At 36.4% G+C, this 19,555-nt stretch overlaps 1 protein-coding gene across 5 annotated transcripts in view; it reads left to right on the top strand.

The window, feature by feature from the left end:
• Positions 1 to 19,555, top strand: part of PTPN4 (protein tyrosine phosphatase non-receptor type 4) — a 292,305-nt gene that overhangs the window by 248,891 nt on the left and 23,859 nt on the right. For all 5 annotated transcript variants that reach the window (XM_036023611.1, XM_036023614.1, XM_028533478.2 and 2 more), the window contains 4 exons: positions 8,362 to 8,528; positions 9,303 to 9,393; positions 9,508 to 9,569; positions 13,745 to 13,891. In XM_036023611.1, the coding sequence (XP_035879504.1) occupies positions 8,362 to 8,528; positions 9,303 to 9,393; positions 9,508 to 9,569; positions 13,745 to 13,891 (467 nt within the window). The remainder of the gene's footprint in view (positions 1 to 8,361; positions 8,529 to 9,302; positions 9,394 to 9,507; positions 9,570 to 13,744; positions 13,892 to 19,555) is intronic.

The raw sequence follows: 19,555 nt of genomic DNA, 5'->3' as shown, positions 1-19,555 counted from the left end.
TCTTGGTTGCTTCCAGCATATAACTATTGTAAATTGTGCTGCTATGAACATTGGAATGCATAGGTTCTTTTGGATTGGTGTTTTAGTATTCTTAGGATAGAGTCCCACCAGTGGAATTGCAGGGTCAAAAGGCAGATCCATTTTCAGTTTTCTGAGGAAGTTCCATACTGCTTTCCATAGTGGTTGTACCAGTCTGCAATTCCACCAACAGTGCACTAGGGACTCCTTTTCTCCACAACCTCTCCAACACTTGTTGTTTGTTGCTTTGTTTATGATGGCCATTCTGACTGGTGTGAAGTGGTATCTCATTGTGGTTTTAATTTACATCTCTCTGATAGCTAGCGATATTGAACATTGTTTCATGTGTCTTTGGATTTTCTGTATGTCCTCCTTGGAGAAGTGTCTGTTCAAGTCCTTTGCCCACTTTTTAATTGGATTCCTTCTCTTCTTAGAATGGAGTTGTGTAAGTTCTTTATATATTTTGGAGATTAAACCCTTGTCTGAGGTATCATTGGCAAATATGTTTTCCCATACAGTTGGTTCTCTTTTAATTTTGATACTGTTTTCTTTAGCTGTGCAGAAGCTTTTAATTTTGATGAGGTCCCATATGTATATTTTTCCTTTATGTCCCTTGTTCTAGGGGACAAGTCAGTAAAAAAAGTTTCTTCATGAAATGTCTGAGATTTTCCTACCTATGTTCTCCTCTAGGACTTTAATGGTGTCACATTTTATATTTAAGTCTTTTATCCACCTTGAATTTATTTTTATATCTGGTGTAAGTTGGTGCTCAAGTTTCATTTTTTTGCACGTGGCTGTCCAGTTCTCCCAACACCATTTGTTGAAGAGGCTATTTTTACTCCATTTTATATTACTGCCTCCATTGTCAAATATTAATTGACCATAGAGACTTGGGTTTATTTCTGGCCTCTCTACTCTGTTCCATTGGTCTATGTGCCTGTTTTTATGCCAGTACCAGGCTATTTTGATTACAGTGGCCTTGTAGTATAGTTTAGTGTCGGGTATTGTGATTCCTCCTACTTTACTCTTCTTTCTCAAAATTGCAGCAGCTATTCAGGGTCGTTTATAATTCCATATAAATTTTGAAGTGTTCTATGTCTGTGAAATATGTCATTGGTACTTTAATGGAAATTGCATTGAATGTGTAAATTGCTTTGGGTAGTATGGACATTTTGATGATATTAATTCTTCCAATCCATGAACACGGTATATGTTTCCATTTGTTTGTGTCTTCCTTGATTACTTTCCTCAGTGTTATGTAGTTTTCTGAATATAGGTCTTTTACCTCTTTGGTTAGGTTTATTCCTAGATATTTTATTTTTCCTTTTGCTATTTCAAATGGGATTTTTTCCTTGATCTCTGCTTCTGCTGTTTCATTGTTGGTGTACAGAAATGCCTTTGATTTCTGGATACTGACTTTGTATCCCGCTGTTTTGCCGAATTCATTTATTAGGTCAAGCAGTTTTTTGGTGGAGTCTATAGGATTTTCTATGTACACTATCATGTCATCTGCAAACAGTGAGAGTTTTGTTTCCTACTTTCCTATTTGGATGCCTTTTATTTCTTTTTCTTGTGTGATTGCTGTGGCTAAAACTTCCAGTACTATATTGAATAGAAGTGGTAAAAGTGGACAGCCTTGTCTTGTTCCTGATCTTAGTGGAAAAGATTTTAGTTTTTGCCCATTGAGTATGATGTTGGCTGTAGGTCTCTCATACATGGTCTTTATTATGTTGAGGAATGCTCCCTATATTCCCACTTTGGCAAGTGTTTTTATCATGAATGGGTGCTGTACCTTATCAAATGCTTTTTCTGCATCAATTAATATGATCATGTGGTTTTTGTCTTTGCTTTTGTTTATGTGATGTATTACATTTACTGATTTGTGAATATTGTACCATCCTTGCATCCCTGGAATGAATCCCACTTGGTCATGGTGTATGATCTTTTTAATGTATTGTTGGATGCTGTTTGCCAGTATTTTGTTGAGGATTTTAGCGTCAATGTTCATCAATGATATTGGCCTGAAGTTTTCTTTCTTTGTTTTGTCTTTATCTGGTTTAGGAGTTAGGATGATGTTGGCCTCATAAAAAGAGTTTGGGAGACTCCCATCTTTTTGGATTTTCTGGAATAGTCTGTGAAGGATAGGGGTTAGCTCTTCCTTAAATGCTTTGTAGAATTCTCCTGTGAAATCATCTGGTCCAGGGCTTTTGTGTGTTGGGAGTTTTTTGATTACTGTTTCAATTTCATCAGCTGTTATTGATCTGTTCAGGCTTTCTGCTTCCTTTTCATTGAGTTTTGGAAGATTATATTTTTCTAGAAATATGTCCATTTCATCTAGGTTTTCAAATTTCTTGGCATACAGTTCTTTGTAGTAATTTCTTACAATCCTTTGTATTTCTGTGGTATCTGTTGTAATCTCTCCTCTTTCATTTCTGATTGTGTTTATTTGGGTCTTCTCTCTTTTTTTCTTGATGAGTCTGCTTAAATTAAGGCTTGTTGATTTTGTTTATCTTTTCAAAGAATGAGCTCTTGGATTCATTGATCCTTAGAATTGTGCTTTTAGTCCCTATGTCATTTAATTCTGCTCTGATCTTGGTTATTTCCTTCCTTATGCTTGCTCTGTGCTCTCTGTTGTTGTTCTTCGAGTTCTTCTAGATGTAGGGTTAGGTTGTTTGTTTGGAATGTTTCTAACCTTTTTAGGTGGGCCTGTATCGCTATGACCTTCCCTCTCAGGACTGCCTTGGCTATGTCCCATAAGTTTTGGGTTGTTGTGAGTTCGCTTTCATTTGTTTCCAGAAACCTTTTGATTTCTTCCCTAATATCATTTTTGACCCATTCATTGTTTAATAGCATGCTATTTAATCTCCATGATTTTGAGTGTTTTGGGTTTTTTTTTCATTGGGGTTGGTTTCTAGCTTCAGTCCCTTGTGGTCTGAGAAAATGCTTGGTATGATTTCAATTTTTTTGAAATTTTTGAGGCTTGTTTTTTGTCCTATCATGTGGTCTATCTTTGAAAATGTTCCGTGTACATTTGAAAAGAATGTATATTTAGCTTCTTTTGGATGGAGGGCTCTGTATGTATCAGTAAAGTCCATTTCCTCAAGGGTATTTTTCAGTGCCACAATATCTTTGTTGATATTTTGTTTGGAAGATCTCTTCATTCTTGATAGTGGGGTGTTAAAATCTCCCACTATAATTGTGATGCTGTCCATATCTTTCTTGAAGTCCTCTAAGATTTTCTTTATGTATTTGGGTGCTCCTATGTTTGGTGCATATATATTTACAATATTTATGGCTTTTTGGTGTATTCTTCCCTTGAGTATTATGAAGTGACCTTCTGGGTCTCTCTTTATGGATCTTTTTTGGAAGTCTATTTTGCCTGATATGAGTATTTCTACCCCAGCTTTTTTTTCCTGTCCATCTGCTTGGAAAATTTGTTTCCAGCCCTTCACTTTCAGCCTGTGCAGGTCTTTTATCCTGAGGTGGGTCTCTTTTAGACAGCCGATATGTGGGTCATGGTTTCTTATCCATTCAGCTCTTCCATGTCTTTTGATTGGAGCATTTAATCCATTTATGTTTAAGGTTATTATTGATAGGTACTTATTCATTGTCTTTTATGTACGAGTGTTCCCCTCTCTCTCTCTTTCCCTTCCCTTCCTTAAAGCAGTCCCTTTAGAATCTCTTGCAGAGCTGGTTTGGTGGAGGTATATTCTTTTAGACTTCTTTTGTCTGGGAAGCTTCTTATTTGGCCTTCTATCTTGATTGAGAGCCTTGCTGGATATAGTAGGCTTGGTTGCAGACCTCTGGTTCTCATTACTTGGAATATTTCTTGCCATTCTCTTCTGGCTTGGAGTCTTTCCATTGAAAAGTCAGCTGTTAGCCTTATTGGGGCTCCCTTATATGTATGTTACTTCCTGCTTCTCCCTTGATGTTTTTACAATTCTCTCTTTGTCTTGAAATGTTGCCATTTTAATTATGATGTGTCTTGAGGTGGGTCTCTTTGGGTTCCTCTTGATTGGGACTCTCTGTGTGTCCTGGATTTGTGGGACTTTTCCTCTCATCAAATTAGGGAAGTTTTCCATCATTACTTTTTCAAATAGGTTTTCTATCCCTTGCTCTTCTTCTTCTTCTGGTATCCGTATTATACAGATATTATTACGTTTCATATTGTCTTGCATTTCTCTTAATCCCACTTCATTCTTTCTCAGCCTCTTTTCCTTTTCTTGCTCTTTCTGGGTTTTTTTTTTTTTTCTACTTTATCCTCCAATTCGCTGATCTGGACTTCTGCTTCATCAATACTGCTTTTCATTCCTTGTACTATGTTCTTCAGTTCAGAAAGTGTATTCTTCATTTCCTCTTGACCTTTGTTGAGAGTTTCTATTTCCTTTTTCATGTTTATATAGTTTGCAGTGAGATTGATGTAGTTTCCCTCTAATTTCTGATAGCTCATTGTGAGTTCATTGAAGTTCCTGATAATCATTGTTTTGAACTCACTATCTGATAGTTGAGTTGCTCTATTTCATTTAGCATTTTTCCTGAGGCTTCCTCGTTTCCCTTCAATTGGGGATTGTTTCTTTGTTTTCTCATTGCTCGTGGGTTTCTTCTTGTTTCTTCTTGTTTTTTAAATTGATCTGTTCTGGTTCCCTGTAATTATGGTGTGAACTTCTGTGGTAGAGTATTTGTGAGATTCAGTGGTGCAATCTCCTTCCTGTATCCTGGTGTTCACAGCTTCCCGCTACTCTTTTTTTGTGATTAGTTGGAGGAGTAAGGCAAAATGCTTTAAGACAGCAAGACAGTGTACTATGATATTTACATTAGCAGCCAGTAGAGAAGAGATGGGTTAGCCTTTGGCTCCTTATAGTGTTAACCGTGATCCTCCACCTCACTATCCATGTTTTAGAAAGGATGGAAAGAGGGTAAGACTCTTATTGGGGATGAGAGGATTGTAGTTGGATCTAGAATGCTGTGAGGCTGTGGGAGGTCAGATTCTAAGGTAGGGTTGGATTAAAGATTAGTAAATAGCAGTAGTGTGTAAAAGAATAGAGACAATCCCCATACTAGTATAGTTCAGAAAATTGCAAAGTGGGCTGAGATCAGGTAGGGGTATTGAGTAGTATTTACAATTGTATGGACTAGGTCTTATTAACAGTAATAGTAAAGTGACAGTCTTGTGGCAGAATCGATGAGATCTAGAACAAGAATAAAGAGTATAGAACCTTGAGAGGTGTATTAATGGAACACAGATGAAGGATAGTAAATTATCAACACACTGTGACGGAGATACCAGGGGGAACCTATCAAATGACAGTATAAGCAGCCAAGCAAAGAAGATTATACAGAAAGAAAAAGAATACCAAAATATTATTAAAATAAAAGTTTCGGAAAAATGAGAAAAAGATAATACAAATTTACAGTAACTTGCAAGATTAAAAAAAAAAAAGAAGGAAAGAAAAGCCGAAGATGGAGTGCAGGAGAGATAAATTTGGAGTGGAAAGAATAATATTAGGATGAATGGAAGAGAAACATAAGGGATTGCGATGTATAAAAATAATAAGAATTGAAAAATGTCACATAAAACACAAGATAAAATCAATCAACCAACAGCCACAAAAAGAAAACAAAACAAAACAAAATAAAAAAAAACCTCTTGTTGGTTTCTAACTCGCCAGACCAGTTTTTCTGATCTTGCCTGCTTCAGCTGGCTGAGGGACCTTTGAAATGGTTCTCTCTCTTCCCAGCCAGATCTCAGCCTGTCTGTCAGGCACCCTGGGCGCTCCTGAGAACACTCGCTCTTTGGAGCTCACTGCCACGTTCTTCCGGACTCCGGGGTCCCTACAGGGTTCCAGCTCTATGATCTCAGGAGGCACCCGCAACGTTCTGGGATTCACTGTGCCCTCCCTGGGAATCGTAAAGGGGCGCACCCCTCCACCAAAGTTTTGAGATTCGGGCTCTAGGATTGCCCTAAGCACCGGGCTGCGACCCTTCCAGGTTCACAGCGCACAGGAGTCAGGCTTCCTGATGGGGTGCAAGCCGAGCCCTTCCTGGCTCTGTGTTTTCCACCTATCTGCACTTCGACTGGTCTAGGGGTGTGCAGTCCCCAGGCCCGGTGCTCCCGGGTCTGCCTCAGGACTCCCGCAAGAGGGGAGTCGCTGCTGCCTCCCCTGAACGGGGGTTGAGCAACTCCAGGGGAGAACGTGTTCCTTGAAGGAACAGATTGGCCAGTTGGACTGGGAAAAAATCACCCAGGGACTATGAACACCTGCCCAGAGACCTGGGAGAAGTGATCCCTGGGTGCCTTTTGTCCTGAAGCAGTCTCCTGACCGTCTGGTTTTTCAGTGATCGCAATAATTTTTGATGTCCTACTTTCAAAAGTGATTCGGTAACCTAGTCCACTTGCTCTGTTTCTCCACCAATCCATGAGTTTCCTTCCTCTTCACAGAAGCTGAGAAACATGCTGCCTAGAGTAAAGCCCCCATCTTGACATCACTCCTATAATGGAAAAGTCTTAACCTTTTTGCAGTTCCTCATCTATATTTTAAATTTGGAAAGGAACTCACCTGTGTCTTACTTTGTGACAGATGATCTTTCTAATAGTACTTTATTGTCAAAATCTGGGCAGGACCTGTGTTCATTTTCATTGTGAGTTATCATGTCTTTTTACTTAAAATTACTTACAGCAGGTCCTTGAACAATGTTTTGTTCAACATCATTTTAATATAACATGGATGAGAAAAAAGAAAATAATTCCCAGCTGGGGCCACTGTGTGGAGTTGGCACATTCTCCCATGTCTGCATGTGTTTTCTCTGGGACTCTGGGTTCCTCCCACATCCCAAAGATGTGCACACGAGGTGAATTGACCTCTCTGTCTTGTCCCAGTCTCAGTGAGTGTGAATGTGTATGTGAGCGGCCCTGTGATGGAAAGGTGTCGTGTCCAGGGTGCATTTGTGCCCTGAGCTGCCAGGAGAATATCTGGCCACCTGCGACACTGAACTGGAATAAGCAGGTTTGAAAAGAATTATCTTAGTTGTTTTTATTAATTTTTATTAAATGTGTGTATAGCTCACACTTACGTCAATGTTTAATATCAGAAGTGTTTGGGATCTTTATTTAGAAGTTTGGTGATATTTTTGTGACCAGAAATATGCTGTAGGAATTTAACTCTAGTTTTTATCAGTTAGGTTTCACTGTATGTCATTTTGTTAAAATCTCAGTTTCTAAGAACCTATCAGTAATATTAAGTAAGGGCTTACTGTATAATCAAAAAACAAAGAGTTTATTTTTTCTGGTCTTTTCCCCTTTAAATCTTATTTCTTCTTAGACAAAACACATTTATACCTTTTTGTCTTTTTGTTCTTCATTTTAGAAATGTATTCCTAAAAATTCATACATATCTAAGCAGGAACCAAACCTCTTAGTCAAGGGCATAATAGACCCCCTAGCTGGCTTTACCCTCTAGAAGTCTATATTCTGGTTTTCCTCCAACTTTGCCCACTCCCACATTGCCAAGATTTTGTAGGAGCAAGGGTACATCACTTGTGACCTCCCCATCCTTCCAAGATGATTTTTTTCAGCCCTTGATATTCTGTCCAAATAGCTCTGAGCCCACTTCCTGGGCCTGTGTGGCCATTTCTCCAAATCCATTCTCCCAATGTGGCTCACGTGATGTATGTACCCCTAGACCAGGGGAAGTAGCTAAAATGAAGTCATTGCAGAGGTATGTAGAACAAGCTTACATATGGACTGGGATGTTCATGGGAATGTTTATATTTTCCCATGTTAAATAATGGAGCTGCTGGTAAAAAAGTAGTAGGGTGGTCTGCAGGCCAGGGTCTAGGGTCTGGCTCTCCTCATGCTACCATGATAGGGAATTCTGGCCTAGTATCTCATTTGAAATCTAGACTCTCAGGTTGTTTTGTAGCTGTCAAGGAGAGAGGATAAAACATTCTGGTTAGAACTCTGTTCATTTTATTTGCAACCATTCATATCTAGGTATACAGGATATAGGCTTTTATTTGTACTCTTGCCCTAGGTCCTGTGAATTAGGGCAGGTCTCTTCAGAGCTGCATTTTGGCAGCTCCTCTTTTCTTAATGTCTCTTCAAGTCATAGACATTTTTAGCAAAATGGCCAAGAACCCTTCTTTTCCCCAAAGGTACAGCAAATTTATTCAGCTCCACAGTCGCTCTTCTTCCCTACATCATGGCATCAGACTCAGATGTGATAAATTATAAATAAGTAAAGTATTTCCTGACACATAATTAAAGAGTAAATCTGCTAAATTCCTTTCACTAATTCATTTCGGTTTCTATGTGGGTTTTTTTTGTTTTGTTTTGTTTTGTTTTAGCTGTCTATGATGTAGTGGAAGAAAAGCTAGAAAATGAGCCAGACTTCCAGTACATTCCTGAGAAAACCCCACTAGACAGCGTCCACGAGGATGACCATTCCCTGCGGGAGTCAATGATCCAGCTAGCTGAGGGGCTTATCACTGGAACAATCCTGACACAATTTGATGTAAGTAATACTGTATGATTTCTTAACTGCCTTATCTATCAGTTACTATTTACAAACTAAAGTGGTATTCTGAGAATAGTTGAGATAAACATTCTAAAATACAAAGTTTTTAAAATTGCCAAAATACCGGCTATTGTCACACAAATAGATGCCTATTTAAAAGAGAGGAATAAGGAGATTTTAATACATATGTCGTCAAACTAAATTTTTTTCTGTAATTAAATAGCTGTTTTTATGAAAGTTGGCAGGTGAAGATAGGTGATTGCAGACTTAAAAATTCTGAGTTAAAGGAAAATAACTTTTGTACCTTGTAATATTTAATCCTCCTCTAATTTTTGTCACTGTAGTTATTAATATTTGTTGCTTTGAATTATATGTTGTAGATAACTGACTAAAACATTTGTGATGAAAAGACATTTAGGGTCTGTCAGTTTTTATTTTTTAAAAAGTTGGGTTTATATACTATAAACAAACTAAATGAAGGCTAAATGTTTTCTACAGATTTTCTATTCAAAACTCCAGGTACCTTTTTTGCTGTAAATGAAATTGTTTCCACTTTCTTGCCATTCTTCAAAATATGATATATAATTCATGTCAGAAATTGTGCCAAACTTAGCTTTGGGAATCTGGTTTATTATCCTATCAGCCTAAGGTACATCATTGTATAGATCAAGTATTCTAAGGAATAAAACCTGTTTCATAGCATAGAAACAAATTGGAAAAACAAAAAAGAACCTCTTAATGTCTTACTGGATTCATACCCTTTTTTTTTAGCAACTATATCGGAAAAAACCTGGAATGACAATGTCTTGTGCCAGATTACCTCAGAACATTTCCAAAAATAGATACAGAGATATTTCACCTTGTAAGTACTTATGATCTCTGTATATTAAGTTTAATCTTTTTAGTATAGCTTTATTAAAGCTTTTTATAAAAATAAAATAAAAATTTTATTAAAATTTTTTCCAAAATTTTTCAGATGATGCTACACGGGTCATTTTAAAGGGAAATGAAGACTACATCAATGCAAATTATATAAATGTAAGTTTATTTTTATTGCATCTTTTTCATTGGTATAGAGGGGCCACTATAAACTTTGAGATTTATTCCTTTTTGTTAAAAGCCTAACCTTGAGAGAACATTAAAACTTTCAGATATTGAAAAATATTTTTAAATTAATTCTAAAAAATAGTTTGGGAGTGCCATATTAATCTATACATGCAACAGTGGAATGGAATAGTCTAGTCCAGAAATAAGCTGAAATAAAGACTAGAATTTTATTTATGGTAGAGATAGCCTTTTAAATCATTGAAGATAAAACAGATTATATAATGAGTGACTTACGTCTGTCTAAAATATATCATTGTAAGGCGGGTCCCCCCGACCAAGAGCGGGGAAAAAAGGAATTATTACTTTTTCCCTTAATTTTGGGTTACAGAAAATTTCAAACATACAAAAGTCGAGTAGAAAGTAAAATGAACCTGTTTATACACATGATTCAACTTCCAATAGTTATCAGTTCATGGCCAACTTTGTTTCACTTATACCCCTACCCATGCCCCCACACATCCAAATTATTTTGAAACAAATCCATACATTATATCATTTATCTATAAACACTTAACCCTCACATTCTTTTGAGGCCAGCATACATTTTAGATATATCAAAATATAAATGTAAGGAATGGAATCATGAAAGTACTTGGAGGATATATGTGAGAATTGTTTAAAATCTCAGAAAGGGACCCTGACCAGTGTGGCTCAGTTGGTTGGGCATCATCCTACAAAGTGAAAGGTCACCAGTTTGATTCCTAGTCAGGGCACGTGGCCGGGTTGTGGGTTTAGTCCTGGGACAGGACACATATAAGAGGCAACTGATCAATGTTTCTCTCCCTGCCTTTCCTTCTCCCTTCCACTTGCCCTAAAAATAAATAAATAAAAACTTGGAAAAAATAATATCTCAGAAATGGGAAGGTTTTTTAAAGTTTATATGCATGTCTAAGCCATAAAAAAAAGATTGATGGATTTGGCAATGTGAAATGTTTAATTCAAGGGATATTTAAAAAGTACTATAAAATCAAATGAGAAACTGAATTTTTAACATACCACAAAGGCACCCTGGCTGGTATAGCTCAGTAGATTGAACACAAGCCTGTGAGCCAAAGGGTTGCCGGTTCAATTCCCAGTCAGGGTACATGCCTGGCTTGCGGGCCACGCCCCAGTAGGGGGCACTTGAAAAACAACCACACATTGATGTTTCTCTCCGTGTCTCCTTCCCTTCCCTTCTCTCTAAAAATAAAAAGATCTGTAAAAAAAAAAATACTACAAAGGTTGTATTTCTTCAATATATAAATAGCTCTATACATGAATAAGAAATAAATACAGTGCAATGGAAATAATAAAGGCTATGCAGAGACAGTTCATAGGAAAGTTCTTGCAAATGTCATTTTAAAATTGTTATGGCATTTTCAGTTCTGTACAAAAGTAGAACAGTATGAAGATCCACCCCCCATCATAAACCTGTTACCCACCCAGCTTGAAGAACAATCAACAAATGGCCAGTCTTGTTCTATCTAAACACTACACCCCTAGATTATTTTTTAAGCCCAGATATATCACTGTTTATAAATAGAGTCCATTTTTATTATTTATGATAGTCTATAAAGTCTTCATTAACCCTGAATTAGCAAATATTGAATCCTTGCTTCACGGGGAAATATAAGGTTAGGTACCCATGAGCCTCTGGTTACAACATTTTTGTCAGCTGATCAATACATAAATCTTGTTTCTGTTTAAAGATACCTTATTTAGTACACATTGTTGATTAATCAACATTGAATTCACAGCCAACAGCACTATAACTCATACCTGAAGGAAGCTTATTTAACATATTTGTTTTCTTCATAAGGCATATCATGGCCTCCTTACACCTAGAACACCGTACAGTATGCTGCACTACCCTTGGGGACCACTTTAAACAGTGAAATCACTAACAACAAGCACAAAAATTAAATAGATTGCAAAAAGGGCACTTGTTTATAGTAGGAGAGCAGAAACAGGAAAACAGAACAGCAACATCTCATTCCACATTAGTTAGAAATGTACACCTAGGGTGGCTCAGTTTTTTCCTCCTTTAATGTGTCTATAAATAATCATGAAAGCTCTGTAAGTACTTTGGAGTTACAAATAAATTTTACTAAATAGGCAAACTGGGAAATACAGAATCTGTGAATAATGACAATTCACTATTTTGGTATGTATCTATCTCCATTTTTTATTTTGTTTCTTTAGCAAAACCACAATTATAGCACTTAGAAAAATAGCACAGTTCATACTGTGCTATTTCATGCATACATTCAAATTTATAAAAAGAAAAGTGCAAATTACAACTTCAGGGAATTACCATTTTTCACTTTTATTAGATTGAAATATCAGAAAGTTTGATAATACCACATTTAAGTCTATGTTCTTTATCTGAAAGGTTGAGATAAATTGTGCTTTGGAATTCAGGGTTTTTTTATTTTTAGTTATTAAGTGTATATGCCATACATAATACAGGTAATATCTCTAGCAAGCCATAATCAGTATATCGGTATTCAACAGCTAACTGGATATTTCCACCAACAGTCTTAGATGAGTTCAAGTCAAATATTGCTGTGCAGTGAGTCCAGGTTGGACCAGGTGTACCAAAAGAAAAAGGCAAAGTTACACTTTAGAGTAGGGGAATCTATCCTTTTGGCGTCTCTGGGTCATACTGGAAGAAGAGTTGTCTGGGGCTACACATTGCATACACAAACACTAATGAAAACTGATGAGCAAAAAAAGGTCCATGCATAATTTTTGTGATATCTGCCACCACAGATAAGCAAAAGACCCTCACATAATAACCCTAATTATGTAGCAGCCCTTTTGGTAACTTTTAAAATCATCAAACCAATCCCAAGTTTGTGATCACTAATATAGAAAATGTATATATCTAAGTAATAGAACTTAGTAATAAAACTAGGTAATGTTTTAAGTAAATTTACGATTTTGTGTTGGGCTGCATCCCATCCTGGGCTGCATGCGGCCCATGGGCCACAGGTTGGACACCCCTGCTTTAGAGCATTGGGAGTTCCAGAATTTTGGATTGTGGGTTATGGATATGTTAAGGCCACTTGTCAGGAAACAAGCATTTCTCATATATTATTGATAAAAGTATAAATAGGTACAACCTCTTTGGAGAGCAAATTGGTACTATCTGACAAAATTCTAAAGGCATATAACACTTTGATCCAGCATTCTCATTTCTACCTATTGCCCATTCAAATAGGTTTCTTAATGTGCACAAAAATATTAGGTTTACAAAAGTATTTATTGCAGCTTTGTTTATGGTAGCAAATAGATTAGCAGCAATTTAAATGTCTATTAAATAAAGTATGGTATATTTATACAGTAGAGCCACTAAAAATGAAATTTTATTTACAAATCTGACATCTCAGTGATAAAGTGGGGAAAAAAAGAAACAAGATGCAGAATAACATTATATGCTACCACTTATGTTTTACAGAAAAAGAGGAAAATAATTTTGCATGTTCATTTTTGTTGTATATAGAATATCTCTGAACAGATATATTAGCAACTAGAAGAAAGGGTTGCTCTCCTGGACAGAAACTACAGGCTGGGGTAGAAGGGAGACTTCTATTTTCACCCTTACAGTTGCAGTGTGCATGCGTCACCTTTTCTTTTTTAAAATTTCATCTCAAAATGTAGCATCATCTTACCCAAATATGATCTTACCTCTTTCTGAAAATAATAATGAATTTAAAATGTTTCCCTCATATTCTTTTATGTTACATTTTTTTGTAAAATCTAAACTAAAATGGCAGAAATTTTGCTCTTCACCAATTTTACCAGTAAGTGTTGAGAGACCAACTCTGTACCTCTGAAACTGGGTTCTCTGTAAAACTGCTCTTAAAACTATAACAGTGCTTTGGAAAATACTTGAATTCCTGTTTCTACTAATTGGAAAATAGATTTGTATAAATATCAGCCATCAGCAAGAAATTTCTCCTGCAGATAAAATGAGACATTGTTCTTAAAGATTTGTTATACTGACTTTGCAGTTTTTCTAAATTCATTTTATTTAATTATTATTTAGTGGATGATATTCACATGCTTGATTATAGTAAAAAATACTAATAAAATATTTAAATTTTGTATCTTTGTCTTTTTAGATGGAAATTCCTTCTTCTAGCATCATAAATCAGTATATTGCTTGTCAAGGGCCATTACCACACACTTGTACAGATTTTTGGCAGATGACTTGGGAACAAGGCTCCTCCATGGTTGTTATGTTGACCACACAAGTTGAACGTGGCAGAGTAAGTCATCCTTGAATCTTATCCATTGTTTGGGCATTCTTCAAATTACAATGCATAGACTATAGTCAAAATATTCACATTGATTTAGTCTTTTTTGTAACCTTTCCATATCTTGGCTATTGTAAATAATGCTCCATTGAACATATGGATAGTGTATGTCCTTTCAATTTAGTGTTTGGGTTTCTTTGGATGAAAAACCAAAAATGGAATTGCCGGGTCCTTCCTTATCTCTTGTTATAGCTTTTGTTTTAAAGTATATATTTTAACTGCCCCAGCTTTTTCTTTTTTTCCATTTTCATCTAATGTTTTTCCATCCTTTTTACTTTGTGTATGTGGTTTTGTTGTTTTGTTTTTAAGATTTATTTATTTTTAGACAGAGAAGGGAAGAAGAAAGAGAAGGAGAGAAAGAACAATGTGTGGTTGCTTCTCATGCACCCTCTACTGGGGACCTGGCCCATAACCCAGGCATATGCCTTAGACTGGGAATCAAACCAATGACCCTTTGATTCATAGGCGGACACTCAACCACTGAGCCACACCAGCCAGGGATCTGTGTGTTTTTCAATCTGAAGTGAGTCCCTTGTAGACAACATATGTAAGGGTCTTGTTTTGTTATTCATTCAGCCACCATATGTCTCTTGATTGAAGCATTAATCTATTTGCATTTAAAGTCATTTTTGGTAGATAAATATATTTATTACCATTTTTCATTCATATTTTTTTTTTATTTTTCCCCCCTTCATCTAAAGAAGACCCTTTAACATTACTTGTAATGCCGATTTGGTGGTGATGAACTACTTCAGCATTTTCTTATTTGGGAAGCATTTTATGTCTCCTTCTAGCCTAAGTGATAGGTTTGATGAGTAATCTTGGTTGAAGGTCCTTGCTTTTCATCAGTTTAAGTTATTTCTTGCCAATTCCTTCTGGCCTACAAAGTTACTCTTGAGAAACCAGCTGACAGCCTTGTGGGAGTTAGTTCCCTTGTAGGTTAACTGTCTTTCTCATGCTGCTTTTAAGATTCTTTCTTTCTCTTTAACCTTTGGCATTTTAATTGGAATGTGTTTTGGTGTCATGGGCCTCTTTGGATTCAACTTGTTTCTAACTCTGTGCTTCCCAGAGTTATATGTTGATTTCCTTCACCAAGGTAGGGAAGTTTTCTGTCATATTTTCAAATAGTTTCTTTCTTTTTATTGTTGTTCAGTTACAGTTGTCCCAATTTTACCCCCATTGCTCTCCCCTGCCCTACCTACTCTACTTCCATAGTCATTCCCCACCCTGTTGTTCTTGTCCATGGGTCCTTAATACCTGTTCCTGAATGACCGTTCCCCTTCTCTTCCCCATTACCTCCTCTCCCCTCCCCTCTGGTCACTGTCAATTTATTCCTTATTTCCATGTCTCTGGCTCTATTTTGCTCATTTGTTTCTTCTGTTGATTAATCCATTTATAGGTGAGATCATATGGTAATTTGTCTCTCACCACCTGGCTTATTTCACTTAGCATAATACTCCACAGTTCCATCCATGCTGTTGAGAAGGGTAAGAGTTCCCTCTTTCTTTCTCCTGTGTAGTATTCCATTGTGTAAATGTACCACAATTTTTTGATCCACTCATTTACTGATGGTCACTTAGGCTGTTTGCTGCACTTGGCTATTGTAAATAATGCTGCTATAAACATTGAGGTGCATAGGTCCTTATGGATTGGTGTTTCAGGGTTCTTAGGGTATAATCCCAGAAGTGGAATCCCTGAGTCAAAAGGCAGTTCCATTTTTAGTTTTCTGAGGAAATTCCATACTGTTTTCCACAGTGGCTTCACCAGTCTGCATTCCCACCAACAACAGTGTACTAGGGTTCCCTTTTCTCCACATCCTCGCCAGTGCTTGTCGTTTATTGATTTCTCAGTGATAACCAGTCTGAGCAGTATGAAGTGGTATCTCATTGTGGTTTTAATTTGCATCTCTGATCGGTGGTGATATGGAGCATTCATTCATATATCTCTGGCCCCTCTGTATGTCCTCCTTGGAGAAGTGCTTATTCAAGTCCTTTGCCCATTTTTTAAATTGGATTGTTTGTCTTCCTGGTGTGGAGTCATATTAGTCCTTTATATATTTTGCAGATCAAATCCGTGTCCGGATTATCATTGGTAAAGGACCAATGAAAGGGAACTTTTCATTTTTTTTTTCTTTTCATTTTCATTTTCTTGTTTTCTTTAGCCATGCAGAAGATTTCTCATTTGTTATAGTTCCATCTGTTTATTCTTTCCTTTATATCCCTATATAAGCAAACATATTGCCACATAGGATACCTGAAATTTTTCTGCCTGTGTTCTCCTCTAAGACTTTTATGGTATCACAACTTACATTTAAGTCTTTTATATATCTTGAGTTTATTTTTGGGTATGGTGTAAGTTGGTGGTCTAGTTTCATATTTTTGCATATACCTGTCCAGATCTCTCAACACCATTTATTGAAGAGGCTATTTTTACTCCATTTTATGCTTGTGCCCTCTTTGTCAAATATTAATTGACCATATTGACATGAATTTATTTCTGGGCTCTGTATTCTGTTCCATTGATCTATGTATCTGTTCTTATGCCAGAACCAAATTGTTTTGATTACAGTGGCCTTATAATACATTTTGATATCAGGTACTGTGATCCCTCCTACTTTGTAGTTTCTCAAAATTGCTGAGGCTATTCAGGGTCATTTTATGGTTCCATTTAAATTTTTGAAATATTCTATATCTGTGAAATATGTCATTGTTATTTTAATAGGGATTACATTGAATCTAGAGATTGCTTTGGGTAGTATGGGTATTTTTTTAAAGATTTTATTTATTTTAGCCCTGGCTGGCGTAGCTCAGTGGATTGAGCGCGGGCTGGGAACCAAAGTGTCCCAGGTTCGATTCCCAGCCAGGGTACATTCCTGGGTTGCAGGCCAGAACCCCCAGCAACCGCACATTGATGTCTCTCTATCTCTCTCTCTATCTCCCTCCCTTCCCTCTCTAAAAATAAATAAATAAAATCTTAAAAATATATATTAAAAAAAAAGAATTCTTTAAAAAAAAGATGTGCTCTATTAAAAAAAAAAGATTTTATTTATTTTCATAGAGAGGGGAAGAGACAGAAAGAGAAGGAGAGAAACATCAATGTGTGGCTGCCTCTTGCACACCCCCTAGTGGGGACCTGGCCTGCAACCTAGGCTTGTGGCCTGACTGGGAATCAAACTGGTGACCCTTTGGTTTTCAGGCTGGCACTCAATCCACTGAGCCACACCATCCAAGGCGTAATATGGACATTTTAATGATGTAATTCTTCCAATCCATAAACACAGTATATGCTTATATATATTTGTGTCTTCCTTGATATCTTTTTTGTTGTGTAGTATTGTATAGTTTTCTGAGTATAGGTTTTACCTCCTTGGTTAAATTTATTCCTAGGTACTTTATTTTTCTTGTCACTATAGTAAATGGTATTTTCCCCCTAGTTTCTGTTTCTGATAGTTCATGGCTGGTATACAAAAATGCATTCGATTTTTGAATATTGACTTTGTATCCCACTATTTTGCCATATTCTCTTCTTAGGTTGGGTCGTTTTTTGATGGAGTCTCTAGGATTTTCTATGTACACTATCATGTCATCTGCAAAGAATGACAGTTTCACTTGCTCCTTTCCTATTTAGATGCCTTTTATTTCTTTTTTCTTGTGTGATCCCTGTGGCTAGAACTTCCAATACTGTGTTGAATAAGAATGATGAAAGCGGACACCCTTGTCTTGTTCATGATCTTAGAGGGAAAGCTTTTAGTTTTTGCCCTTTGAGTATCATGTTGGTTGTAGGTCTATTATATATGGCCTTTGTTATGCTGAGGTATGCCCCCTCTACTCCTACTTTGCTGAGTGTTTTTATCATAAATTTGTGCTGTACCTTGTCGAATGCTTTTTCAGCATCTATTGATATAATCATTTGATTTTTGTCTTCCTTTTTGTTTATGTGATATACTACATTTATTGATTGGCAAATATTCTATAATCCTTGCACCCTGGGGTGAATCCCACTTGATCGTGGTGTATGATCTTTTTAATGTATTGCCAGATCCTATTTCCCAATTATTTTGTTGAGGATTTTAGCATCTGTGTTCATCAGTGGTATTGGACTGTAGTTTTCTTTCTTTCTTGTGTTTTTATCTGGTTTTGGAATCAGAATAATAGTGGCCTCATAAAATAGTTTGGGACTCTTTTCTCTTCTTGAATTTTTTGGAATATTTTGAGAAGAATAAGAGTTAGCGCTCCCTAAATATTTGGTAAAATTCTCCTATGAAACTGTTCAGTATAGGGCTTTTGTGTGCTGTATTTTGATTACTGCTTCAATTTCACTAGCTGTCATCAGTCTATTCAGGCTTTCTGCTTATTCTTGATTCAGTTTTGGAAGATTATATTTTTCTAGAATTTGTCCATTTTGCTCAGGTTCTCAAATTACTTGAAATACAGTTGTTCATCGTAATTTCTTAACAATCCTTTGCATTTCTGTTGTAATTTCTCCTCTTTTATTTCTGATTTTTATTTATTTGGATTCTCTTTTTTTCTTGATGAGTCTGGTTAAAGGATTGTTGATTTTGTTTATCTTTTCAAAAAACCAGCTCTGGATCTATTGATCCTTTGAGTTGTTCTTTTAGTCTCTATGTCATTTAATTCTGCTTTGGTCTTGATTATTTCCATCCTTCTACTCAGTCTGTGCTTTGTTTGTTGTTGTTCCTCTAGTTCTTGTAGATGTAGGATTAGGTTGTTTATTTGAAATTTTTGTCTTTTTTAGATAGGCCTGTATTGCTATGACCTTCCCTTTCAGGACTGCCTTTGCTGTGTCCCATAGGTTTTGAACTATTTTGTGTTCATTTTCATTTGTTTTTAGAAACTTTCTGATTTCTTCTTTTATCTCATTATTAACCCATTCATTATTTAATAGCATACTATTCAGTCTCCATGAATTTGAATGTTTTTGAGTTTTTCCTTGAGGATGGTTTCTAGTTTCAAGCCTTCTTGGTCCAAGAATATGCTTGATATGATTTCAATTTTCTTCAATTTGTTTAGGCTTGTTTTGTGTCCTGCCATGTGGTCTATCTTCAATTTTCCATGTGCATTTGAAAACAATTGTATATGTTGCTTCCTTGGGATGACAGGTTCTGTATATGTCAGTTAAGTCTATTTGACCTAGAATATCGTTCAGCGCCACAATATCCTTGTTGATTCTTTGTTTAAAAGATCTATCTGGTTTTGACGGTGGGGTTTTAAAATCCCCTACTATAAGTGTGTTGCTGTCTATGTCTTTCCTGAAGTCCTCCAAGATTTTCCTAATATATTTGGGTGCTCCTGTGTTGGGTACATATATGTTTACAATGGTTGTATCTTCTTCATGGATTCTTCCTTTGAGTTTTATGAAGTGTCCTTCTCTGTCTCTTGTTATGGCTTTTGTTTTGAAATGTATTTTGTCAGATATAAGCATTGCTACCCCAGTTTTTTTTCATGTCCGTTTGCTTGGAATATTTGTTTCCACCCCTTCACTTTTAGTCTATATAGGTTTTTTGTTTCAAGGTGGGTGTCTTGTAGACAGCATACATGTATGTGGGTTGTGTTTTCTTATCCATTCAGCTACCCTATGCTTTTGATTGGAGCATTT

Source organism: Phyllostomus discolor, chromosome 4 (genome assembly GCF_004126475.2).
Source record: "Phyllostomus discolor isolate MPI-MPIP mPhyDis1 chromosome 4, mPhyDis1.pri.v3, whole genome shotgun sequence".
NCBI classification, from domain to species: domain Eukaryota; kingdom Metazoa; phylum Chordata; class Mammalia; order Chiroptera; family Phyllostomidae; genus Phyllostomus; species Phyllostomus discolor.
The sequence above is the reverse complement of the archived record's forward strand: the minus strand, read 5'-3'. Positions and strand labels throughout refer to the sequence as shown.